The sequence below is a fragment of the Amblyomma mixtum genome, chromosome 10, assembly GCF_055824585.1.
Source record: "Amblyomma mixtum isolate Tamu chromosome 10, ASM5582458v1, whole genome shotgun sequence".
Lineage (NCBI taxonomy): Eukaryota > Metazoa > Arthropoda > Arachnida > Ixodida > Ixodidae > Amblyomma > Amblyomma mixtum.
The window spans coordinates 45,054,698-45,081,401 of record NC_143021.1 but is presented as its reverse complement, the minus strand read 5'-3'; the positions used below and the strand labels follow the sequence as shown (position 1 = coordinate 45,081,401).

Sequence of the window (26,704 nt, the reverse complement as noted above, 5' to 3'; positions counted from 1 at the left end):
AGATTCCGCAGACGGGTAAGTTTCACGGGACATCTGAAGACTCTCCTTCACCAAAGACTTGAAATTTAGTGGAGTTTTGGCCAAACCAAGTTTATTGTGATCATCGATAAAGCAGTTGAAAAAGCGTCTTGAAACCTTCTGCAAAACAACCCAATCACCCTGCCGAATCTCCATGGCCGACGAACGAGATGGCGCCACTGGTGTGCTCGCTGACAGGCTTAATTTGTTTCGGTGTCGCCACAGACGATATGAATATCTGACTTCTTCTGATCAAATCAGGTAAGTACCCCAAACATACGTGGTATAAAACAAATCTGACTACCAAATGCCATTTCTGTGTGAAATTTGAGCTCGAACGGTGTGCCCGTTTAGCTGAGAGAAGCATTCTAGGGCATGCGTTTATCTGCGCAATGCATTGTAGTTATGTTGACTCCGTGAATTTCCAATGGTAATTTTTGCAGTAAGTCCATACGCCTTCAATGCACTCTAGCTTTTTTTTTTTGTTTATAGTGGCCTTGTGCATTAGAAAAATGATTTTGAAAATGCTTATTGTGACGCTGAACCATTGCGTGCATCAGAAGTATTCGCTTTGAAATTATTCAAAGAAAATTACCGTTCACTTCAATCTCGTTGAACCGAAAAATCACTTGTCGCACCCCTCAAATCCATAGATCATTAAGACCTGCTAAAATGGGCCTGTTGTAGCAAAGACAGTCCCCACTCTCTCCTTGGCAGCATCCCACAAAAATCCCCACATGGCTCCAGTAGCCCTGCGCATAAAGTCTCTCAATACTACCCAGAGGGGATTGCAGGGATGCTGTTCTTTCACATTTATCTTGGGTAGTGTTGGGCTGAACACGTGCATTCTACTCCGGAAGCACGGATGCTCAATGCACTTCTGCGCAGCAGCTGCTCACAGGCACAGCAGCAGTCATACCGTGTTTGGACACCGTACTATAAGGGAAGGGTCTTGGGAAGCTACAAGAAGAACACATGATGTTCGTCTTTTTACCACGGGAACTCGATCTACACGCACCAAGCACTCTTAAAAACTTCGAATCATTGTCCTGTGCGGCTGATTTATTTATTTATTTATTTATTTATTTATCATCATACCCACAGCGCCATTGTCTGGCATTACAGTGGGGGGGTGAACAAAAAGTACACAAATGCTACCTCATGCAGGTGGTTACAAAAAAGGTAACAATGAGATAGAAAGAACACGGAATTATTATACATAAAAAATGTCACAGCATGGAAGAAAATGAATCATTTGATAATATTGAAGCGCGCGAAAACGTCAGCACGGTTGCGTTACCGTGTATAGTACGGCTTAAGCCGCACAACGTGCACAATGTCAGAGTTGGGCTGTCGGCGTCGTGGTTGTGCAGCACCGTCCGGAACCACTTCATAGTTAACCTCACTCACACGCCGTACCACTCTGTAAGGGCCAAAATAGCGGCAGAGCAGTTTCTCACACAAGCCTTGGCGACGAACAGGAGTCCACACCCAGACTTGGTCACCGGGTTTGTAGTCAAGTGGCGAAGGTTGTAACGGTGCGCATCCGAGCTCTGGTTGCCCGATGTGCACGCGGGCCAGCTGACGGGCTTCTTCAGCACGTTGGGCAAACTGTTGGGCGTCTGGGGCGAGTTGGTCATCCTCTGGGCACGGGAGCATGGCATCAAGCATGCTCTGGACTTCGCGTCCGTACACAAGGCGGAACGGGGAGAAACGCGTAGTTTCCTGCAGGGCGGTGTTGTAGGCAAAGGTGACATACGGCAGCACCTCATCCCAAGTTTTGTGTTGGACATCTACGTACATGGACAACATGTCCGCAAGGGCCTTGTTTAATCGTTCGGTCAAGCCATTGCTCTGCGGGTGGTAGGCCGTGGTCTTGCGGTGTGTTGTGCAGCTCAGCCGAAAGATGTGGTCGATTAGCTGCGCTGTAAACGCCGTCCCTCTGTCTGTAATCACGTGCAAAGGAGCGCCATGTCGCAGGACGATGTTGTGCATGAAAAACTCTGCGACTTCTGAAGCTGTGCCACGAGGGATCGCCTTGGTCTTGGCGTAGCGAGTCAAATAGTCGGTAGCAACTATGATCCACTTATTGCCGCCCTGCGACAAGGGGAAAGGGCCGAGGAGGTCCATGCCGATCTGGTCGAACGGAGCGCGAGGGGCAGTAACGGGCTTGAGAAAACCCGCCGGCTTAAGTGGTGGCGTTTTCCGGCGCTGGCATTCTCGGCAGCTTTTAACGTATCGTTTGACATCAGCAGAAAGTCCCGGCCAGTAGTACATGTTCTGCACTCTGGCGAGCGTACGTGAAAAGCCCAAGTGGCCAGATGTGGGCTCATCGTGGCAGGCGAAAAGAACGTCAGATCGGAGATCAGCTGGAATGACCAGAAGGTAAGGTCTATCGTTGCCTCTCGAGTTCTTCTTGTACAAGAGGCCTTGCCGCAAACAGAAGGAGCCAAGACGTCAAGAGAAATGGCGAGGTATAGCCGTATCACTACCTTCAAGGGCGTCAATGAGAGGGCGAAGGTCCGAGTCCGCCCTCTGCCGAGTCAATAGGTCGGAGGCGGTGAGAGTACCAAGGAAGCCGCTGTCGCCATCGGGAGCTGCGTCGGCAGGATCAACTGGTGCACGCGACAGTGTGTCGGTGTCTTCGTGTCTGCGGCCGGACTTGTAGACAATAGTAATGTCAAATTCCTGGAGCCGTAAGCTCCAGCGTGCCAGGCGTCCAGATGGGTCTCGCAAATTTGCCAGCCAGCATAGGCAGTGGTGATCGGTGACCACTTTGAATGGGCGGCCGTATAGATAAGCGCGAAACTTCATGGTGGCCCACACGACCGCAAGACATTCTTTTTCAGACGTGGAGTAATTGCTCTCGGCGTGGGAGAGAGTACGGCTAGCATAGGCGATAACCCTCACAAGGCCCTCTTGGTGTTGAACAAGGACAGCGCCAAGACCGATGTTACTGGCGTCGGTGTGGACCTCGGTATCAGCATCTTCGTCGAAGTGCGCAAGAACGGGAGGTGTTTGAAGGCGCTGGCGGAGCGTAGAGAAAGCGGTCTGTTGCTCAGCAGTCCAGACAAAGGAGGTGGTATTCCTGGTGAGGCGCGTCAACGGCTCAGCAATCGTGGAAAAGTCCGCAATAAAGCGGAGATAATAGGCACAGAGACCCAGGAAGCGCTGGACAGCTTTCTTGTCGGTCGGAACGGGAAAACGTGCGACGGCAGCAGTCTTTTCGGGGTCCGGCCGCACTCCCTCAGCGCTCACAACGTGACCCAGAAATCTGAGCTCTTCGTAACCGAAATGACACTTCTGGGGCTTCAGGGTAAGGTCTGCCGAGCGGAGGGCTTCGAGGACAGCCCGCAGGCACTGGAGATGTTGGTCAAATGTTTCCGAAAAAACTATGACGTCGTCCAAGTAAACAAGACAGCTTTGCCACTTGAGGCCTGCGAGGACGGTGTCCATCATCCGTTGGAACGTAGCCGGGGCGGAGCACAAACCGAAAGGAAGCACTTTAAATTCATAGAGGCCATCTGGAGTCACAAAGGCGGTTTTTTCGCGGTCCCGTTCGTCTACTTCAATTTGTCAACAGCCGCTCTTTAAGTCAATGGATGAGAAGTACTTAGTGCGCCGTAATCTATCCAGCGAGTCGTCAATGCGTGGCAACGGGTAGACGTCCTTTTTGGTAACACTGTTCAGGTTGCGATAGTCGACACAAAACCGGAGAGTGCCGTCCTTCTTCTTAACAAGGACTACAGGTGAAGACCAGGGGCTTTGGGAAGGTTGAACAAAGCCATCATCAAGCATTTCCTGAACCTGAGTTTGGATAACCGCCCGTTCTTTAGCAGAAACACGATAAGGCTGCTGTCGTATAGGGCGAGCGTCGTCATAGGTGATGATGCGGTGCTGCGTGATGGGTGTTTGACGAACCTTCGAGGAGGAAGCGAAGCACACGACTTGTATTCCTTCAGCAGCTGTTCCAAAGACAGTCGTTGCTCCTGAGACAGGTGGCAGTTTACGTCGACGTTTTCAAGGGAGGGCTTGTCAGTGCCGGCTGCCGCGGACGCAAAACAAACGGGAAGATCGGTAACAGGTTCGGCAGAAGCGATAGCAGTTCCTGCAAAAAGGTGCCGGTACTCATTAGAAAAATTCGTGACTAGGCCTGCAGACCGGCCACCACGAAGCGTCAGTAGACTGCGAGCGGCGCAGATGCCTTGAGTAAGCAGGAGTGAACAGTTAGCCTCGGCAACTGCTTCTGCGTCATGCAAGTCGTTGCAGGTGACTTCAACCAAAACACTGCTCCGTGGCGGCAAAGTGACACTGTCTGCAGAAACACGAAGGGCGGCACTGCGGTGGCAAGATTCGGCGAGGTGGGTAGCTTTACTGGTCGAAAAGGTGATGATTCGTTGGCGGAGGTCGATGACAGCACCATACTCCCGCAGAAAGTCAATGCCGATAATGAGATCGCGGGAGCAATTGCACAGAACTACACAACTGACGACGAACGTAGATCCCTGAATCTGAACGCGAGCCGTGCAAATACCCTTTGGAGTAACGAGATGACCACCGGCAGTACGGAGATGCACTACAGAACAAGGCGTAAGCACTTTTTTTAGAAGAGTTGCCAATTTATCACTCATAATTGAATAGTCGACCCCGGTGTCCACTAATGCACTGACTCTGTGACCGTCGAGAAGAACAGGTATGTCCAAGGAAACGCAGCTGTCTTGGTCAGATGACGGTGCTATCTGTTCACGGTCGGAGCGTAGCGGCGGCGGCGGGAGGTCTTCAGCACAGCGACTCCCAGCGACCTCGCCCCCGAAGGTCGCTGGTCTCAGTTTTCCCGGCGAGGGCTCGGCGACCGACCCTGTGCTGCTCGCGAGGAGCTGTGCGGGTTCGGGGAAGAGCTCCTCGGAGAAGATGAGCGCGGCTGATGCGGCGCACGGGCTGAAAGTCACTGATCCGCGAGGAAGTCTTCAATGGCTGGAGGCCGGTGGCCAAACCGGGGTCTGGGCGAATCGGCTCGAAAGCCCTGCAGACCGAGGCGTCGATAAGAGCAATTGCGGTAGAGATGGCCTGGTTCTCCGCAGTGAAAGCAGAATGGCCGGTTGTCAGGTGTGCGCCAGACATCGGCCTTCCGCAAGTGCGCTCGGCGACCGTCAAAATACGGGACTGGTGGAACTGGGGACAGCGGTGCAGGAGGCGTTACTGGAATCGGCGGTGGCGAAGCTGCAGCCGGGTGTCTCGCAACTTCGGCATAGGTGGGGCGGCTGTAGTCTCCCGGCAGAGGTGGTGTTTCGACGGTAGGACCCCTGAACGCCTGTTGCACCTCCTCGCGAACAAGAGCGGAAATCGAACCAAGTGCAGACTGCGAAGGGCTGCAAAACTTGAGGACCTCTTCACGCACGATGGAGCGAATCAGTTCGCGCAAATCGTCAGGGTGGCTCCCGGCGGTGGCAAACGATTCGGTGACAGCAGCAGCATGCACGGGCCGGTTGTAAGTCGCAGAACGTTGTTGAAGAACCTTTTCCATCGTCGCGGCCTCGGCAAGGAATGCAGCGACGGTCGATGGTGGGCTGCGCACGAGGCCTGCGAAGAGCTGTTCTTTGACGCCACGCATCAAATGCCGGAGTTTCTTTTCCTCGGGCATGGCCGGATCAGCTCTTCTAAACAGGCGCATCATGTCCTCGACGTACATCTGAACGCTTTCGTTCGGCAGTTGGATGCGGGATTGTAGCGCACGCTCAGCTCGTTCGCGACGATCAGCGCTTGTGTAGGCCTCCAGCAGCCGACGACGGAACTCATGCTACGAGATTAAAACGTCCTCTCGGTTCTCAAACCAGGTGCGAGCACCATCCTCGAGGCTGAAGTAAACGTTGCGGAGTTTGGCTGCGTCGTCCCATTGGTTAAACGCAGCTACGCATTCAAAGTGAAGGAGCCAATCCTCCACATCCTCAAAAAGTTCCCCACGGAACGTCTTGGGAATCCGCGGAGTCTGCAAGGTGTAGTGGGATGGCGCGGCAGCAGCGGTTTGCAGAGGAGGAGAAGCGGCTGTCGCCATGGCGCCGCTCTCTGATGGTCCTACCTCCGATGGCAGTCCCTGGATCCTCCGGCTGAAGCGATGTACCGGGGTGTCAAGCGGTACAGGGCTGGCGCGACGGCTGCCTGGAGGGGTCTCTTGCATGGGCTCACGGGTACCCCGCACCTCCACCAGACTGTAGCGTGCTTGCTGACGAAGGGGGCTTTATTAGCAGGCATGAAAGGGAAGGCAGGCAAGCTGGGGGCAACAAAAGCGACAGATTCCACACGGCGCGAGCCCTACTTCGTCGTCGTCGCCCTACTTCGTATGCGCCACCTGGCAATACTAGGTGGCAATATGGACACTACTTTCTCAGGCAGCTTGTTCCATTCAGAAACCGTTTTGGGGGAAAAAGACATTTTAAAAAGGTCAGTCCAGCATCTGTATTCTTTAACTTTAAGTGGATGATCTCTTCGTAAAGGCACGTAATCAGGGTTGGCTATATATTTGGTTCTGTCTATTCCAGTTCTAGAATGAAATATATTATGAAATAATTTTAAACGCAGAACCTTCCTACGTTTTTGAAGGGAGTCCCAACCCAAAGATTTTTTCGCGCTCGTTACACTAAAATATCGCCCATAGTTATTGAAAACAAAACGAACGGCCAAATTCTGAACTCTTTCTAGCTTTTGAACATCAAGAAAGGATTTCGGATCCCAGACTGTGCAAGCATACTCAAGTATGCTTCTAACATTTGTATTATACAGCAGTTCTTTAGTCTTTAAAGGGAAAAGTTTAGCGTTACGTCGCAGGAAGCCTAAAACACGGCAGGCTTTGGCAGTAACGAAATCCACGTGGCGATGCCAAGACATTGAACTTGTTAAATAAACACCAAGATATTTAAATTCCAAATTAAATAGAATTAAACCTGCTGGCTCCAGGTTTATTTCTTTTTAACTCACCTCCAAAAATAGGAGCAATCAACCAATGCGTGGAGTGCTGTTCTGGCAGTCGCGTGGCAGTCTGCCACTCTGCCATTGGCAGAGTGATTTGTAAAGCTGAGAGTTGACGCATATTTTTATTTCCGTGGACCTAATTTTTGACTATGTTACCTGTCAATAAACCTTTCAGAGGAGAACTCTCCTCTGAAAGTAGAAGAGTTCTCCTCTGAACTCTTCTACTTTCAGAGGAGTTCAAAAAAAAGAAAGGTGGGGGGGGGTGAAAGCCTGGACGTTTAATATGGTAATCGGCCGCACAAGACAATAATTTGAAGTTTCTAAGAATGCTCAGAACGTGCAGATCGAGTTCCCCCCGTGGTAAAAAGGCGAGCTCAGAAGCCTCTTTAGTGCACCCTTAAGTTCTCTTGATTCATTACAGCTAGAAACGTGCATCCAAAAACAGGCATCATGAAACAACTTTACGACCAATTTTGCAGACTTGGGGAAAACCAAAAAAAGGTGAGACCCCCCTCTATTTAAACCACGAACAACCAGTGATGCTGGGTTACCAAATGAATAGAATATATACCGTACAAATGCGTGCACCTGTGTATGGGCAGCATCCTGTTTTCTTGAAGGAAATATTGTTTTAAAAAAAAGAAAATGCACGCGCCGCAGCCTCTGCAATCAGCTCTGGCTGCAAGCAACGATGCGCTTGATCGTGGAGGCCACGCAGGCGCACAGAAGCTTCCAGGCGTTGCCCACAGATGACACCCGAGGCAGTGGCTCATCATCATCATCAACTTTTTCCTCAGCCGCGAGTTCCCGCTATCCATATTGGCATCAGTATTGCCAGCTCCAGCTTTCTGTGGCTCTCAAAGACACGAGATTTATGGTTTATAGGGATTTAATGTCCCAAAGCGACTAAGGCTATGAGAGACGCCGTAGTGGAGGGCTGCGGAAATTTTGACCACTGGGGTTCTTTAACGTGCAATGACATCGCACAGTACACGGGCCTCTAGAATTTCTCCTCCAAAGAAATTCAACCGCCGCGGCCGGGATCGAACCCGCGTCTTTCGGGTCAGCAGCCGAGCGCCATAACCAGTGCATCACCGCAGCAGCTGACAGGCACGAGTTGTGATACAGTGGCTAGAAGGGGGAACTGCAGCAAGAGTCGGGCTTGATACTTGCAATGCCATGAAAGGTTATGCGCAAAGAAATCACCTTGCATAGAAGCGAGTCAGCTTTGTCAAGACCTGTCTTGTAGGGCGCGATGGTGTTATCTTTTGTTCAGAGGTGTCAGCACCTGAATAAACTAGTGCTTAGTCTGTGTCTTTTCTTCCTTACAACCTTTCATGGTAGAAGTGTGAGAAGCGCTTGGGGAGGAGAGCAGCATGCTGCAGCCTCAGCGATGGCAGTGTGCATTTTGCACGCGGCAACCACGGTGTTTGTTTGACTGTGCTTATATGGAGCTGACTATTAACAGAATGAGGTTCCGAAATATAATTCCTTTGTTGAATTAATATTGATTTGACTCCCAATTCAGATACGTCAACAGATAGCAGACTTACCGATTCCATGCTTCATCTCGCATCAGCACTGTTTCAAAGTTAGTCGATTTTTGCTAAACTGAGACATAACACCACACGTTCGGATGCATACCGTATTTACTCGCGTAATAGGCGCACTCGCATAATAGGCGCACCCCTAGATAGAGCGCAAAAAATCAGATTTTTTTATTTCCGCGCATAATAGGCGCACCCCGAACTTGGGACTGTCATCAATACTGTATTTACACGATTGCAAGACGACGCCTCGCCACCCCCCGCTTCCCAATCTTTACTTTAACAAAGTTTTTGCTGAACTGACTACTAGTCCCTACTAGTGCTGCTGCCGTCGCAGCTGCTGCGGACCCACAGCACGTACAACGACATCGCGTAGAACAGCCGCACACAGTTTTTAGGGATGCTCACTTTAAACGTCTGTTTGGAAAGCTTCATCTCCAGCCGGAAACGTTCCCGACTTAGGCCCACAAAAACTTCGGCGCTTGGAGTCGCATACGAAAATTTAGGGACGCCACAGTCGCACCTGCCGCACTTCTCAGCCACGTCGTATTTTCCGACCTGCCGCACGCTTGCCATGTTCCAGAGCAAACTCCCAGCCGTGTAGCTGTTAAGGTGCTTGCCCGTCGAGCTAAAACAGCAATGCTCCGCGGCAAAGCCATAAACCACGATGAACTATTGCGCTATCGCTAATCCCGGCACTTGACAGCAACGACAACAACAAAAAAAAACGAGCTGGAGATGCTGATGGCGTTATAGATAGCGAAAGCTCGCGGCGGAGGAAAACGATGATGATGATGATGAGCATGGCCTTGGGCGCCCTCCGTGGGCGGCGTCTGGAAGCTCCTGTGCGCGTGTGTGGCCACCGCGATCAAGTGCCCGTTGCGCGCAGCCGGAGCCGATCGCGGAGGCCTCGGCGCGTTGGAAGTTGGAAGTTGCGCTTCTTTCATGTCGTCTCTATCTTTTTCCTGTGTACGTCTTTTTAGCGCACACCCTTTCAAATATGAATATGTACCAACTAGCCCGTCAAAAAGCTTTACTAGTGCATTCCGAAGGCTATTCCCGCGTGTGTCGTGGAAAGTTTCGGTGCGGCCCTTACACGGATCTTTTTTTATATATTTTCTTCGCGAGAACAGGGTGCGGCCCGTACACGAGTGGGTTTACGCGGTGTGTTCAATTTTGCGAGTCGAAAAATTTCCGGAAATTTTACCCCGCGTAATAGGCGCACCCCGAACTTTGAGCCGGATTTTCTGGAAAAAAAGTGCGCCTATTATGCGAGTAAATACGGTAACAGCCCGGAAGCACAAGCTTTGTTTTGCTAAATCAAGAGGCCTTGGTGATTGCAAAAATAAAACCAAATGATGTGCTGGCACTTGGAAATCAATCTTCTTCCAAGCAATTCTAAGTGACCCGTCTGAGTTTCAAATGCTTCTTTCTTTCATGAGACGACTTTTTGCAAAAAGAGCGATTTTGCAAAAAAAAAAAAAAAAATGAAGGCAGGTTATTAAAAAAAACTAGGTGATTTGGTTGGTAATATTCACGCCATACCCTGCCACATAAGACACTAGTCTGCTGTCACTATTCTTTTTTTATCATGGTTCACATGGTTAGGGAGCAGCTCAGATTTTTTCAATATTTCGGAAGCATCTTCTACCTGTCCTCCATTAAGAGTCTCACCATCCTGTCGAACAGAAATTTCAGGGTGCCTCCTTCACAGTTGCCACTCTTTGGTGTTTTCATTAAGTTGTAAACACTAGGGGCAATTATGACGAGGAACTGGGTTGTGTTAGGGTGATCATTACACCCACACAACTGACGAATTATACCAAACAGTTTTTACAGGCTGTGCTAACAAAGGCGGCTTGTCAGAAGTACTTGTCATGAACGCACTTCAGGAGGTCCCGTGTCGCATGAAGAATAACTCTCAGGCGCACAGCAGTGCTTGCCGACGAAAAACCCACTTTGGAAGGTTCCAAGGACGTCTCCAATTTGTTCAGGTATTCAATGAAATCCCTAATGGTTTTCCTGTGGAATTTCCCGCTGCCATGGTGCCAATGCCGGCTTATCCTTTGGAACACCAAACAGCGACAGTTTCTTCGTGCAAGATGCACCCGGGCACAGAACAGTGGCTTTGTTTTCTAGGCGCTGGTACGCATGCACTGCACAGGAAATGCAACGCACATCTCTGGGCCAACTGACAGGAACACCTGTTGCCCGGTGCATGCCGAAGCAAAGCCCCAGTGGTTGCTTCTCAAAGGCACAGGGGCCTCCTCCTCCCCGGTCAGCTGGCTGCTGCACGAGTTCACACAAGCTGCGAGCCAGTGCAGTAGCGCCAGTTCTTGTGGCGCGAGTGTAGCCCGACACTCTCGGTGCAGCGGCCAAAGTGCACAAATGTTCGCCTGATTGTGTGGTTTGACATACACGCGAGATTGTGCGCGCTAGCTGTATTGAACGCTGTGCATCTGTTCGAAGTGGCGCACCTCGTGGAGCAGCTATGAGATTTGTCAACTCCAGAAGTGCTGAAGAATCTGACTCCGTTCTTTCCGCTGCGCTGTGCAGAGTGGCGCAGGCTGGTCATCGGTTCAACGGCTACTTTGAAGAGGCGACAAAACTGAATTCGAGAGGCTATTCAGACTACCGCACGAGTTCAGGCTGTTGCTGTTCTATCAGAAAGTGACTGCCGCAATTGCAGAAGGAAAGAGTTGCCTGATAACTCGGACTATATTTGAACTCAACAACTCGGGTTCACTACCAGAGACTATCAGTGACTATCAAACTGGCAGGCAAAGGCTGGCGGCTACCTCAAGTCGATCACTGCTGTAAGCGGAGGTATACTGATGTCGTAGTGAGTCATCACAAACGTCGCAATCCCCGATGTAATAAAAAACATCTCCCACTCCATCGTGCTGCACGTAATGATAATATTTGCACACTGAAATGGTGTAAAGCACCGTGCGAGGCTGGACAGAAAGATGAGAACCCGTACGCAGTGCGCCATGCCAGCCGGCTGCTTAGACAAATACACGTGCACACATGCGCACACAGTCATTTCAGCTGTTTGGGGAGGGCATGGCACAGAAGCTGCATCTGGCACAGTTGTGCAGCCGTCTCAGCCATATGGCCTCAGCGCTGCTCACTGAAACAAGCGTGCACGAGCCATCTGCCACAGAGCGTGCCATGCGCTACTTGCACAAGAAGAGAGGCCAGTGCAGCGCGAAGCCGGACTGAGTGCAGGTGGCGCTAGCTGCCCTGCCAGAGGGACTGCCGCCCGAGAAAGTGCAGCCAAATCAAGGAGACCAGCTGTGGCTTTCGTGTGCTGCCGCCACCGAGCGTTGCAGTTTTAGCCCGATGGACAAACACTGCTACAGGGCTGGGAGTCTGCTCTCGAACACAGCAAGCATGGAGAAGGCAAGAAATCGGATGCGGCCGAGAAGTGCGTCCGACGATGGTGCAACCAAAAGGATGCACCGAGGAGCACAAGCTGCAAGAAGCGCGCTTTCCGAGGCAAGCCGTGAGAGTTTCCCAAACTGGAAGAAGCACCGCTCTGCTGTGGGATGGAAGTGCGGAACAACGGCTGCGCGTTGACAGCGGACATGCTGCGTGGCTTCTTGTGGGATGAGCGTGCACCAGAGCACAGCACCAGCTCAGAATCGGAAGACTCCGCGAGTGACGATTCAAGGTAGAAAAAATGCCGTTCATTCTCCGATTGGTGTTTTTAGTTTAAAAAAATTTTTTTTTCCACATCGCGTGTATGGGCCTACACCGCAAAAATTGGCCCTTGAATCTGGGAAAAAAAAGTGCGGCCCTTACATGCATTTATATGGAAAATACATAAATAAGCAAATGGTCCAAACAATATAATACTCTGATAATTTATCAACTTGAAAAAAAAAAAAAATCACTCTGAAAACTTATAGTGGCAGCTCAGTTGTTAGGGCGTTCGGCTACTAAGCCAAAGTACTTGAACCTGACCCCAGTGGTTGTGTTTCGAAGGAGGCCAAACACTGAAGGCGCCTGTGTTCTGCGCAGTGGTTGAATTTATTCCAGAGCCCTCCACTATTTCTCTCGTTCTTATGCAGCTTCCTCCTTTCCCTCATGGCATGGTTGAGGTGTCCACCAAGAGGCTCCTTCAATTTTTCAGAAACAAAAATGCAGCAATGAAATCATTAACTTGGCAATTTCCCATGTGCAACATTGGCTTGTATTCATCTGCTCCTCAGCTATGCCCCACTGCCACCCAATGCATTTCCCCAGTGACGACAGCGCAGACAGGGTGTTACGTGAACACCCTCGAGAATCTCCACGCCTATGGTGACACAGACATACAAGATTACACACCCCAGACGGCCCCCGCACTTCCCCTCAAGACTCTTGTCCCACCTTGCAATGTGAGCATGCACTTGGGATTGCTTTGTGCACCATCAACCAAGTGAATCCAAGATGGCGGCTTTCTCTTTCTAACCAGAGGCCCCTGAACACACTCAAGGCAAAATGGGTTCCTTGGACTGCATTTCAGACCACTGCAAGCTGTTCCACTCAATTCCAGCATTTGTCGCGGGCATGTGCGCTGGGCGGAGCTCCCCCACAGCTCGTCTACCACAGGGTGCCCCTTTGCTCCCACAGACTAGGAGGGGAGGAGAGACCCACCGAGTGGTCCACCTGGCTCTTCTCCCTGTACTGCAGTGCCTGGATCCCAAGGTCCTCTGTCTGGGGGTCCACAGCATCGCTTCGGCCTGCAGGCATCAGGGAGTGTGGCCACACTCACAAGGACAGAAATCTACAAGCAGCACAGAAAGTACACCACAACACCTCAAAAATGTGGCGGCGAATAGCACTCAAGTTAAAAACCTTTCCTCTACACCAGCTCCAAGAATTCAGTGCACACACTTTCATTAAGCATGTCCGCCCTCTGATGCCAAGGACATCAGCGCCTGCCACTGTACACCACGGGCATTTTATCTTTCCTGGCCTCTCAATGTCGCGCACGCTGCCACATGTGTGAATGCTCAGGTAGCAAGCTTTTGTCCTTCAAAGTGGCCTCGGTGACAATACTGCCGTGTGCTCCTCACTAATGCCCACTTAAGTCACCACCAATTTACATGCCACGAGTAGGCTCCTCAAGGGACCCTGCAAATAGCGTTACTCAGTCCTCAATTGCAATCTGCAAAGTGATGAAAAACCAACAGTGAGGAACCACTTGGCTTCAATGTTGCTTTTCTGAGCTTCGTGGCCCCAGCCCTTTAGGATGCCGACAGGAGCCACTACGTGTTTCCCTCATTTCCTGCCCCAAAACTGCACACTTGGCATCTCCTCTGTGTGCGGTGCAGCCTCGTTTCCACACACACCAAGATGAGCACTGCCCTTGCAACAGCCTTCAGTTCATCTCAGCTGCTACCACATCGCACGGTGAATACCACTCTGGAGCAGTGTGCATGCCACAAAGCATTCATTGATGGCACTGTGGTTATTACTGGGGTGCTGTTCTCACATGCCATCAATAAATTTTTCACGATGCAAGTGGTCCTTGTCAGTCTTCTCGGATTCATTTGATAACTTGAACAACTCTACATTAATGAGGTCCTACTGTAGCAATTACAATTTTTTTCTCAGCTGAAAGCCGTAGGGTGAAAACCTCCCCCTGCTATGCTTTTTTAAAAACTGCCAACATACTCGGATTTCAGTGATGAGCACACCTTCCTTTCAAGGGTAGGCGTGCAGGCTAGTTGGTGAACCATGATTCCTCCAGAGAGCGCAAAAAGACACAGAAAGAAAAGGCACCCACAGCGCTGACTTGAAACTAAATTTATTCCTGAAATTTACATGTATATATTATACGCACGGCAAGATGCGGGAGAGGTGGCAAACTGGTACAATGCGCAAAAAAGTTGAAAAAAACCTGATGACGTGTCGCGCGCTTTGCCAAGTACGCCCGTTTTTTTTCCCAGATAGCGCAAGAGAAGGGGTGCTGACACAAAGGTCACCCAGAGCTAATATCCTTTGTGCCTCAATTATTTCCCTCGTGGTTCGGTCCTTGCTGCTTCTGAAAGTTCGGCACTTATTAAACATCTGTTTACACACTTTCTCACTTTCCTTTGTGCATTCAGAGCAGTGAAGCGGCAGGTTGTAGGCTTTGGTGTTAGTCAAATCATTTTCATGTTCCCTTATTCTGCCATTCAGGCAACGCCCTGTTTGTCCAAAGTATATTCTTCCACAAGATAGTGGAAGTTCATAAACTATCCTTTCAGTGTAATCTGCATACCTATTGCATACATTGTCGCACAACCTACTAAAGAAGTTAGCGCAGCGTTCAGATGTTTGTGTAGCCTTTTCCGCTCTGGGTAAGCTCTGCATGCTTAGTCATATCAGTAGTCCCGCGACAAAGTTGCATGCAAGAAAAATCATCAAAACAGTTATGCAGATTACACTGAAAGGATAGTTTATGAACTTCCACTATCTTGTGGAAGAATATACTTTGGACAAACAGGGCGTTGCCTGAATGGCAGAATAAGGGAACATGAAAATGATTTGACTAACACCAAAGCCTGCAACCTGCCGCTTCACTGCTCTGAATACACAAAGGAAAGTGAGAAAGTGTGTAAACCGATGTTTGATAAGTGCCGAACTTTCAGAAGCAGCAAGGACCGAACCACGAGGGAAATAATTGAGGCACAAAGGATATTAGCTCTGGGTGACCTTTGTGTCAGCACCCCTTCTCTTGCGCTATCTGGGAAAAAAACGGTGTACTTGGCAAAGCGCGCGACACATAATTCGTTTTTTTCAACTTTTTTGTGCATTGTACCAGTTTGCCACCTCTCCCGCATCTTGCCGTGTGTATAATATGTACATGTAAATTTAAGGAATAAATTTAGTTGCAAGTCAGGGCTGTGGGTGCCTTTTCTTTCTGTGTCCTTGTCTTTTTGCGCTCTCTGGAGGAAACACCTTCCTTTGGCCTGCTGCACCACAGAGGCCATTTCCCTGTTGTTTTGTGCATGCAGGCTTCCACTGTTGACGCATGGGGGAGGGCTCTGTGCATCAGCAGCACAAACAGGACGGAGGAGGAGGAGACAGAGCGCTGGACTTCCATCTTTCATTCGAGCAAAAACTGAACCTGCATCTATATTCACACACACCGGACAAAATCCCGCCAGGGGGAGCAATCGAGGCGCGCGATCGAACTGGGACCCACACGATGTCCAGGGCATCAGAGGAATGACACTGCGTTGCATGAAGTGAAGCACGAATGACGTGCGGAAAAAACAGAAAAAGGAAATGGGGGAAAAAAAGACAGTGTTGACTGTGCATGAATGACAAAAAAGATGGAAAAAAAGGGTTGAAGGCGCGAATTTTACTAAAAGCATGAGGAGGCGGGAAGACGGTGAAGAGGTTAGCGATGCGAAGGATGAGCGCCAACAATTAACACGGCTAGAAAGAAAATGCAACATGTGAAGTGTGCCTCTCAAAACCAGGTAAAGTCAGACAATAGCAGAGAGACAGGTGATTCCTTTTTTCAGATAATGAGGTAGATGGGGTGCTTACGCAACCTTCCTTAAGCCCTGAGATGTAGGCAGCTCCAACGATTTCGCTCGTTAGTTGGTTTTATGTTTTTTCAAGACGGTTGCTTTCTTAAAGCAGCCAGAAGAGGTTCCATTGAGGAACCTGTCCACCCATTGCCAGGTATGTGACAGCAAAAAGAAATGTATTCCTCATTTTAAGAAAGCAACCGTCTTGAAAAAACATAAAAGCCAACTAATGCGCAAAATCGTTGGAGCCACCTACATCTCAGGACTTAAGTTTGTGTAAGCACCCCATCTATCTCATTATCTGAAAGAGTAATGCCTTTCTCTCTGGTTTTATATGACTTTACCTGGTTTTAAGGGGCACACTTCACATGTTGCATTTTCTTTCTAGCCGTGTTAATTGTTGGCGCTCATCCTTCGCATTGCTCATTTTTTGAACATCTTCTCGCCTTCTCATGTTTCTTAGCAAAATTGAACAAAGTTGAAAAAAGTTGAACCCAACGTGATGACGTACCCTGTGCCCTGGCCTGCCATGGCCTCTGGCCGTAGAACTCGAGCGACTCCTCCCCCTCCAGCACGTTCGCTTCGGGAGGAGACGCCACCTCCTGGGAGGAGGGCCGAACAAGAATCACCACCCCTGCCCCCCTGCACAGAACTGCAACACGCTTCCCAATGTCCTCAACATGGTGCAGCCACCTGCTGCTGATGTGTTGAGATGCGCTGTGCCCCCGCGGTTGCATGTACGGATAGTCTGCTAGCCCACTGGCAGCTTTTACACCCTTTGAGGCAAATACATCAATCGTTTGCTAAACTGTGCAAGCTCAGCCTTCGTTGCCTTCATGGTGCAGGAAAAAAAAACTATTGCATGATGACGAACAGGTTAAAATAGTTTTACCACACACACAGCCGACTGCTGTGCACAAGCAGAACAGCCAGCTTACACTGGCAGTATTATAACCACGAGAAAACACTCGTACCTTTCGTAATTGTCATCTTCTGCACTCAGGAGGCGTTCATACACAGCACGTGCTGATCTTACGGTGATGCTGTGCAATACGCAATGTCGCAGCACAAACAGATTAGTGAATAAACAATGCACAAATGCAGAGCAATTGATATGCAGAGAGAGAAATTTGGAACCGGAAGTAGCTGGCAGACGATTTTTCCATGGCCGTTTGCATTCACTTTGGAAATGCACCTCACCTATTCGGTGCAAAGCGTGGTGACCCTTTTGAGCTCTGTTACTGAAATGTGTGGTTTCTTTTAGTCGGTGGATGGAAGTGGTGTGCAACGTGAACACCTCTAAGGATGCAGCAAGCGCCTGAAGCTCTCCTGGAACACTGCAGTGCCGTACTTTGCACGAAAAAAGGCTTAGTGTGATTGCCTACGGAGATAAGTACAGTGCACTGCTTGGGAATTACTTTTACGACAATGGAGCAGGATCTATAACATTCTCACACGGGAGAGTTGGAGTTATGGTCTGACTAAATTGTGGTGTGGGTTACAGGTGGGTTGTGACCTGCACTACGTCTCTTTGCAGGGGTGTGCGAATAGTGGTTTTTTGATTCGAAGCGAATAGCGATTTTCTTCGAATATTTTCGAAGCGAATAGTTCGAATAGTACTTCTGGCAATAAAAAAAGGCTGAATGACAGCAGGCATTTCCAAAACCATTTATTTTCCTAACACACGATGCCATTACATACTGCACTGAGGCTTTATTTAAAACCTTGCTTCAAAATTTTGAGAGAGCACCTAAAGTGAGTTCAGAACAATTTTTACCGGTTTGGTAATAAAAAGTTATAACACATAAAAATACCGCCTGCTTTCTAATAAGAAATTAGAAATAAAATACAAAAAATGACAGTATAACAGAACGGTGCCAGTAGTAGAACCAATAACTGAAACCATAGGAGTAATTGCCCTGCACTGCAGCAAGAGCACTGAGAACAATAATGAAAAAAAAAAAAAAAAGGACATTCTGCACTACCGGTGACAAGTGGTCGAACAGGTCGAATGTCCAACACTGAGCTAGGCAATCACGTTCGGTGCACCGACTTGCCACTTGCGTTGCTTGCGTTTCTATAGTTTAGGATCCTCACTTCTTGGCTTGTATTGCGCCTTCTTTTCGGTTACGCCGATGGGACTGCTGCGTCCGAAGATGTTAAAATGGAACATAGGCTGACCGGACTTCCTAGCAGCACTGGCAGAATCGCACCATCGCGTATCCAAAGCTCCCGCAGCACCGATAGGTTGGCCGTACTGTCGGGGACAGAGCGTTCAGGACGCGCCGCCCATGGCTCAAATGCATCGCCATCACCTTGCGGCCGGAGATCGGCGCGTCTATTTCGCTACCCGAGGGGTGCTCGTATGGAAATGTCGGCTCTGCCCTGTCTCTCTTGGGTTTAGCGCGGCAAACTGGCGCTCCTCCCGGCCTATGCCGGCACTCTGACAAGGCGTGTCGCACAATGCATTTTCTTTTTGCATTTCACTAGCAGCTCGCGGCTGCTGTTTGCCGGAGCGTTGCTTCGCTTATCAAGCTAAAGGATCGGAACATCGTTCCGGTTACATTCCCAGACTAGCAAGAATGGAAGCAGCTGTACAAAACTCTAGCGCCGCAAGCGAAACGTCATTTGCCCCGCTCGCGCCTCCTGGAAAAATTGTCCCCGGTAGTAGCAGCACTTAGCATCGAGCTTCCAAGAATGCTCTGAGCCTCCAACGTACCGGAGTGCCCGAGTTGCGGGGACGGAGTGTGGCACACCACCGAAGACGGCTCAATGCCCTGATTATTTATTTATTTATTTATTGATACTGCAGCCAATAAACTGGCCGTAGCAGGAGGGGCAATACAGTAAAAAGTGTGACAATGCAAAACAACAACAAACACTAACGAAAAATAATGCTGGGTGTAGCAGTGTTACTCAATGAATACATTCTGGCACCAGCACAATAACTAACAAAACATGAAGAGTGGCACATGTGAAATAACAAACAGGCGGGCAATTTTTACTCAAAACAACAGAACTGTTTCTGGGGGAAAAAAAAAAAAAGGCATCACAGAGTGAAGGAGTTAGGGAAACATAACAGATTGTGAAAACTGGTTTTGTTTCAGTTAGTTTATGGAAGAAAGATGTTTTTCCAGCTCTTCTGAAAAGTTTTGTGACTGCAATACCTCGACAGGTATAGAATTCCATTCATGTATAGTACGCGGAAAGAAACTATTCATATGGGATTTTGTTTTAGAAAATATTGGCGTAAGTGAAAGGTTATGTCTGTGTATTGTCTGGCGTGAACTTGGATGTTTTACGCAATGAGGCCGCTGAAGTGCGCTTTTTCCATTCATAATGTTATGTAAAAATTGGAGACGACTTATCTTCCGCCTGTTTTCCAGCGTACTGATTTTATTTTCGAGCATTATTAAAGAAGGAGAATCCTCTCTTTTATATTTACTAAAGATGAATCTGATAGCCTTCCTTTGAACACGCTCTAAATTCATTATATTCTTTTTAGTATGAGGATCCCATACTACTGCTGCATACTCCAGTTTGGAACGGACAAATGTGTTGTATGCTAACATTTTGGTATTTGCAGGTGCATTTCTAAGTTTCCTTTTCAAGAACCACAACTTGCGCAATGCTGCTGAACATATTGCAAATAAAGGGAACCAGCGAAAAAAGACGCAACACAAGAACAAAGAAGGCACACACCAGAACGCTGGACTTACAACTGATTTATTGCGATGAAGAATTGCTCATTTTAAAAGAATTTCCTGCCTGCGCACACACCCTACAGACAATACTCTTCGCGCACCACATGGCGACATGGCTACTATAATGATAAAAACTTGCACTCTTTTTCGGTGATAATCACGGACGGCTCACTGACGCATTTCTGCTTATGCTTTCTGATCAGGAAAGCCTCCAATAGCTCACTCTCATGTTTAGATTTCCCCCGCCCGATAATGCTGGTAGTGTGAAAACTAGGAGTACACTTGCAGTCCTTTACATGCAAGGCTAGATTGCTGCCTGTGCCAGTGCCCTAAGTTGTGCGATGTTGCCTCAGGCGCTCATTCAAGCATGCTCCGGTTTGGCCTATGTAGATTTTCCCGCATGACAATGGGATTGAATACACCACGCCCACTGCGCATGTGGTGAACATAGTCTGGTGTTTGGTCTTGCAAACACCAGTTCATTTTCTGCCCCTTGCAAACTGTCCGTTTTGTGCGCCAAAACCTCTGCAGACCTGCGCAGAACTGGTGTTTGCAAGACCAAACACCAGACTATGTTCACCACATGCGCAGTGGGCGTGGTGTATTCAATCCCATTGTCATGCGGGAAAATCTACATAGGCCAAACCGGAGCATGCTTGAATGAGCGCCTGAGGCAACATCGCAACACTTTGGGCACTGGCACAGGCAGCAATCTAGCCTTGCATGTAAAGGACTGCAAGTGTACTCCTAGTTTTCACACTGCCAGCATTATCGGGCGGGGGAAATCTAAACGTGAGCGTGAGCTATTGGAGGCTTTCCTGATCAGAAAGCATAAGCAGAAATGCGTCAGTGAGCCGTCCGTGATTATCACCGAAAAAGAGTGCAAGTTTTTATCATTATAGTAGCCATGTCACCATGTGGTGCGCGAAGAGTATTGTCTGTAGGGCGTGTGCGCAGGCAGGAAATTCTTTTAAATTGAGCAATTCTTCATCGCAATAAATCAGTTGTAAGACCAGCGTTGTGGTGTGTGCCTTCTTTGTTCTTGTGTTGCGTCTTTTTTCGCTGGTTCCCTTTATTTGCAATATGAACCAACTAGCCCAGCAGTTTGCACTCCTGCTGAACATGTAATGGAAATATGGTTTGACCAAGAGAGTTTACTATTGAATGTGACACCCAAATACTTGTATTTTTCAACCTCAGATATTATTGTGTTGTTAAGTACATAAGAAAATACACTAGGTTCTTTTTTCCGTGTGACTCGCAGCAAAACTGTTTTGTTTACATTGATTTCCATGCGCCAAAGTTCACACCAATCACGGATAGCATTAACTGATTCCTGTAAGTAATTGCTGTCGTTCCTGGAAACAATTTTTCTAAAAATGACACAGTCATCCGCAAATAAATTAACATGGACATCATCAGGAATTACGTCGACTATATCATTAATATAGATCAAAAATAAAAGTGGTCCTAATACGCTGCCTTGCGGTACACCAGAAGTTACCTGACGGATATTGGAAGTACATTTGTTAATTTCAACAAATTGCTGTCTATGACGGAGGTAGGCCTGGATCCATGTTATAATATTTGTAGGAAGACCAATGTGCTCTAGTTTGTGGAGTAATTTTCCATGTGGAACCTTATCGAATGCTTTACTAAAATCAAAAAAGAGTATATCAACTTGCCCGGACGGCGTTCCGTTCCCACCAATGCGCAAGCAGTCAGAATAGCAAGAAAAGACGCCAGCTGTAGATGGATGCGATCATTTCGTTCTACTAAAGTTCGGCAGTCATGTATACGTCCGCAGCCTCCCCGATGCCGAGCGTTACCGGCAGTAATCCTCCACGGGTGCACATTAAGCTTGGCGTTATTACACGCTAAATGCGCCCTTCCCATTGAAGTAAGTATACACTTCGGCGACATCGAGTCCCCGCGCTGCAGCTGAATTTTTCTCGCCTCCGCCAGTAATATGATGGCTTGCTTCAATGCTACCGAGAACGGTCGCCCATGTTCGGTACGCATGATTCGTCACCTGACTGGGTGAAGCGATAGCGCGGCGGGGCTGCGTGTTTATCTTCGCATCTGTCCTATTAGATAATCTTTTCCGCAGCTCTATTAGAAAAAAAAAAGAAGGGGGGGATGAACGCGGCCAAGCGATGCCCACGTTCGAATACTTGCGCGTCCGAGCTCATCGATAACGTCACCGCCAGCCAGAGTATATGAAGGGTTCGCTGACAATAAACAGGTTTCTTGTTTTGAAGCTTAGACGACTGTCGGCTGTGTTCTTCCTTCATTGCGTCTGCCTCGACAAGGTGGCTTATGGCAGCCTTAGTGCGGAGGCTCGAAGACGGCCAGAACGCAGGATCTTCCGCAAGAGCGCATCGCCCTCACCTTCCTTTCATTTGTCGCTGGGTTCGCACCCCGGCCTGATCGTGATTTGCGTATTTACTCACCCCCGAGCGTTGAAAGCGCGATAGAAAAAACCCATCTATGCGGCAATACTCGGAACCGAAACCACGTAGAGCAAGCGGGCAAGCGTCCCAGTAACACTATTCGCGCGAGACGAATACTTCGAAATTCCGAATACCGAGAATTCGGTTCAAAGCGAATATCAAATACCATGCTATTCGATCAAATATTCGAAATTACCGAATATTCGCACACCCCTACCTCTGTCAGTGGTACTCATGTTAATGCAGCCCATAACAGCACAAAGTTGCAGAGCATTCATGAAGTTATCTTGGTCTCTTGCAACTTGGCGCGGGCATAATCTTTTTGTCAGCAGTCCTGACACTTGTTTTTGTTTGAGTCTAGGGAAAGAAGGGCAGAACTGCATTGAAATTCAAGACTGCATGTAACAAGTGGGTTGTATGTAGGGCGGATACCATCATGGGAAATGCTCAATTTCCTAGCTCTTGGCATCTTGCAAGCATAGAATACCTTTTCATGTCAAGGATGATCACTATGTTGGTGTGTCTCACCTCTGTGTTATTTTGGGCTTCATCAACGAGAACACCATTAACAAAGCATTTTTGAATTTATCATGGCATACTGAGATTTGACGTAGGCTTGAGGACTAACCTTTTCTTTTTTTTTTTGCAGAAAGCTGTTAGCTTCTGCTTCATCATGGAAGTGGGAAGATGGGTGTGCGCTCTAAGTTTTACATCACATTGAGGAGTTAGACACTTCATAGTAACTCAGTTCTGTGCTGATGTACAACCACAATAAAATATGCTCGCTGTACTTTGCTTTTCCATTTTACTGCCTCATGCACAAGAAGAAAGCATGCATGTGCGATATATGCGAACATCTGAGAAAGATCCAGAAACGGACATCCGAAATCGACGTCCGGAACATCCGAAACGAACGGCCAACGGCTGGCCGGTGGATATCGGTGGTTCCTTGGGTAGCTATCATAATCAGGCTTAATAAGAGGTACAAGCTGAAGGCGGTGCAGGCTTACGGGCCCACATCAAGCCATGATGACCAGATCGTTGAAAGCTTCTATGAAGATGTGGAATCAGCAATGAACAAAGTACAATCACAGTACAGTGTAGTGATGGGCGACTTCAATGCAAAGGCAGACAAGAAGCAAGCTGGAGACCAGGCAGTAGGCGACTATGGCATAGGTTCTAGGAATAGCAGGGGAGAGTTATTAGCAGAGCTCATAGATAGAAATAATTTACGGATCATGAATACCTTCTTCCACAAACGAGCCAACAGGAAGTGGATGTGGAAGAGCCCCAATGGCGAGACTAAAAAAGAAATAGACTTCATACTACTGTATTTACATGATTGTAAGTCAACTCAAATGTAAGTCAACCCCTCCCCATATCTCATATGAGGAACAAAAAAACAAAAAACTTGGAGGTCCCTTAAGATTCCCCTTTAATAGCAGAACGCGATAGCATTATCTGACCTCCGCCGCTTATCCTCAGATGCTATCGGAGGCGCGCAGGCGTGCCTGTAGGCATATTCAAAAACTAAAATGTATTAGTCACTGGACTACTCGTCCAGACTCATGCCATCGTCCTCACTAGTGCTGTCGCCATGATCACTGCTGCGGTCCCACAGCACATCGTTCTAGTGTTGTCGTCCAGCGAAATCCCGCACTTCGCACACAGCCACATCACGAAAACAACGTGGAACAGATAAATATTTTGCCTCGCTGCAGCCATCACCCCTGTATCAACGTCAAACTTGTGGCCCGGTGCGCAGTTCGTTTCTTCAGCGCAAAGAATGACAGCCTTCTTGAATTTCGCCAAGCACCGGACGCTTACCAGACCCGGAGCACAAATAAAGTCTGACTAAGTACCACGTTAAAAATGTTAAAGATCAGTAAGCAGGAAGCAGTAAGAGAATATGTCTACTTAGGGCAGGTAGTGACCGCTGATCCAGATAATGGGAGGGAAATACCTAGAAGAATAAGAACTCAGTGTTCAATAAGCGCTCAGTGTGTGTACGTGTTTTTCTGTCTCTGTCCGTGTTTTCTTCGCGCAGTAGTTCAACCATGAGGTGGAGCGCATATGGCAGCTTCTCTCAGCTCATGAATGGCAGTTTGCCATTATCCCTCAAGATTAATAATGGTTCATGATCGTATAATTGAGGAGCAGAAAGTAATGCCTGTTCTTGTGGATAAATGCGTGGTTTTTCAAATTAATTCTTCAGCTGTACGTGCAGCATCGTCCTCGTCTGTATGTTGCTTCACTTTCTGCTGCTCACTTATACGATCCCTCAAGAGGTAAGTTGCATATATCACCGCTACTCCCCTGTGGGTCGGAAACGTGGAGGCTAACAAAGAGGGTTCAGCTTAAGTTAGGGACAACGCAGCGGGCTATGGAAAGGAAAATGATTTTTAGCACTGAGCACCGAGTTTAGCATTGAGAGACCGGAAGCGGGCGGAGTGGGGTAAGGGAACAAACGCGGGTTAACGACATCCTAGTTGAAATGAAGAGGGAGAAATGGGCTTGGCATGTAATGCGAAGGCATGGTAACCGCTGGTCCTTAAGGGTAACGGAGTGGATCCCAAGAGAACGCAAGCGTAGCAGGGGGCGGCAGAGAGTTAGGTGGGCGGATGAGATTAAGAAGTTTGCGGGGATACAGTGGCTACAGCTGGATGGGAGAGGCCTTTGTTGTGCAGTGGGATAGTCAGGCTGATGATGATGATGATGGGGATGCGGTCTTGTTTTTGCAACCATTTCGCTCCAGGAGCCATTTTTTTCCTTTGTGCGGTGTTGCGTTCTTAGGCAGTGTGTTGGTGCAGTTTTGGCTGCTCTGTGCAGCGTTGTTCAGTGGATCATGGCCTATGCTTATGGCTCGGTGACGACTGGTAGAGATCTGATTTCGTACACCATGGCCTTAAAGCTGACAGTTGTCGCTTACACCGAAGAACACGGCAAGCGGCAGCTGAGCGCAAGTTAGACGTCAACGAGAAAGAACAGTTCGCTGGTGCGAACCACAAGCGGAGAGCATTCTGCAGGGAACAGCACAAGCTTCCGGAGCTTGAAAAGGAACTTGAGGAGTACGTCATGACAAGAAAAAAAAAAGGCGATGCAGTGTTGACAGAGATGATCCGCGTGAAAGCCGTTGCCATCGCTTGCCATGTGGGCATTCCACTTGCGAATTTTAAAGCAAGTAGGGGATGGCTTCAACATTTCACGAATTGAAACGCGCTCTCCATTCGGCGTAGAATGACAATGTGCCAAAAGCAGTAAGAGGACACAGTGTTGAAGTTGCACCATTTCGTACACAGCCTTCGGCTATGAGCTGTCTCAGATGGGGAACGCAGATCAGGCGCCTGTCTGGTTTAGTACACCTCAAAATAGCGCAGTTCATTTTAAAGGCGCAAAAAGCATTTCTGTGCATAGAACCGCTGCAGAACGGCAATGGTGCACAGTGACGGTGTGCATCTCTGCAGGTGGCAGAAAGCTGCCACCGTACAGTAGACTCTCATTAATTCAAACTCAAAGGGACCCCAGGATTTTGTTTGAATTATCAGAAAATTTGAATTATCGGAAGTTCTCGCATATATGACTCTGAGCAAGATTACAGTGCACATTATAATTAAGTATCCACTGTAGTCACATTTTAAGCATTTCTACTCTTAAATTACACAATAAAACCGGAGCATAGATGAAGATCCAGAACAAGTTTATTGGAAATCTATGGCTGACTGGACCGCTTGAAGAAATCATGAATTGCTTCTTTGCGTGTGCGTTAAGAACAAAGTTCTCTATTCCAGTAAGAGCAGCCAGTGCTTCTTGAGTGCGGCAGGAGGGCCTGTCCGAGAGGAATGCTCTTCTGATTCCTCCTCTTCACTTTCGCTGCTGCACTGTGCTGGCAGCTACCAAGTCGTCCCTGCACACTGTGGGACGCTTCCCCACCATGCACCCTCCTTAGCTGTGTTACTTCAACTAACAGGGGAGGGCATCGCAGAGACACGAGCTCCACGGATGGTGTGTTTGCTGCGCGTACGCGAGGGAGAGACGGTCCTCTTGTGCTTGGGGAAGCGCGTTGACGTTCAGCACGAGGCTCTGCTCTTCACCGGCTAACGTGAACCCTCGTGGGGAGAAACGCTCACCCTGCATCTCGTTCTGCCCGGCCTCGGAGCTTCCCCCTTGCCCTAGCGTGGGCGAACATTCGCTCGTAATCGTGCTGGTGAGTCGGACGTCCTCAGTGCCTCAGCGTATTTTGTTGCTAGCTGGCGTTACTGTTGTTGTAGCCATAAATGCCTTGTTTGTGTCAGCCAGAGTGTCGTTCCTTTGTTCCCTCAGAGCAAGGCCCGCCGTGGTTTTGAACTGCGTCAGCCGCGGTTAAATGGGGAGAATGTGTTTATATCTCCCCAATCAAAGCCCCACAACACACACACGTCAGCAGCCGCACTGAGGTCAGCAGCTCTGTTGTGTGCTTGGAGGGCAGAAAGACATCCATTTGGAGGCAGTCTACATCCTCA

At 48.7% G+C, this 26,704-nt stretch overlaps 1 protein-coding gene across 3 annotated transcripts in view; it reads right to left on the bottom strand.

Annotated features, from left to right (window-relative positions):
• Positions 1 to 26,704, bottom strand: part of gry (trafficking protein particle complex subunit 11 gry) — a 175,429-nt gene that overhangs the window by 98,018 nt on the left and 50,707 nt on the right. For all 3 annotated transcript variants that reach the window (XM_089564051.1, XM_089564050.1, XM_089564049.1), the window contains exons 10-11: positions 16,560 to 16,650; positions 13,176 to 13,261 (exon numbers count right to left, since the gene is read on the bottom strand). In XM_089564051.1, the coding sequence (XP_089420177.1) occupies positions 13,176 to 13,261; positions 16,560 to 16,650 (177 nt within the window). The remainder of the gene's footprint in view (positions 1 to 13,175; positions 13,262 to 16,559; positions 16,651 to 26,704) is intronic.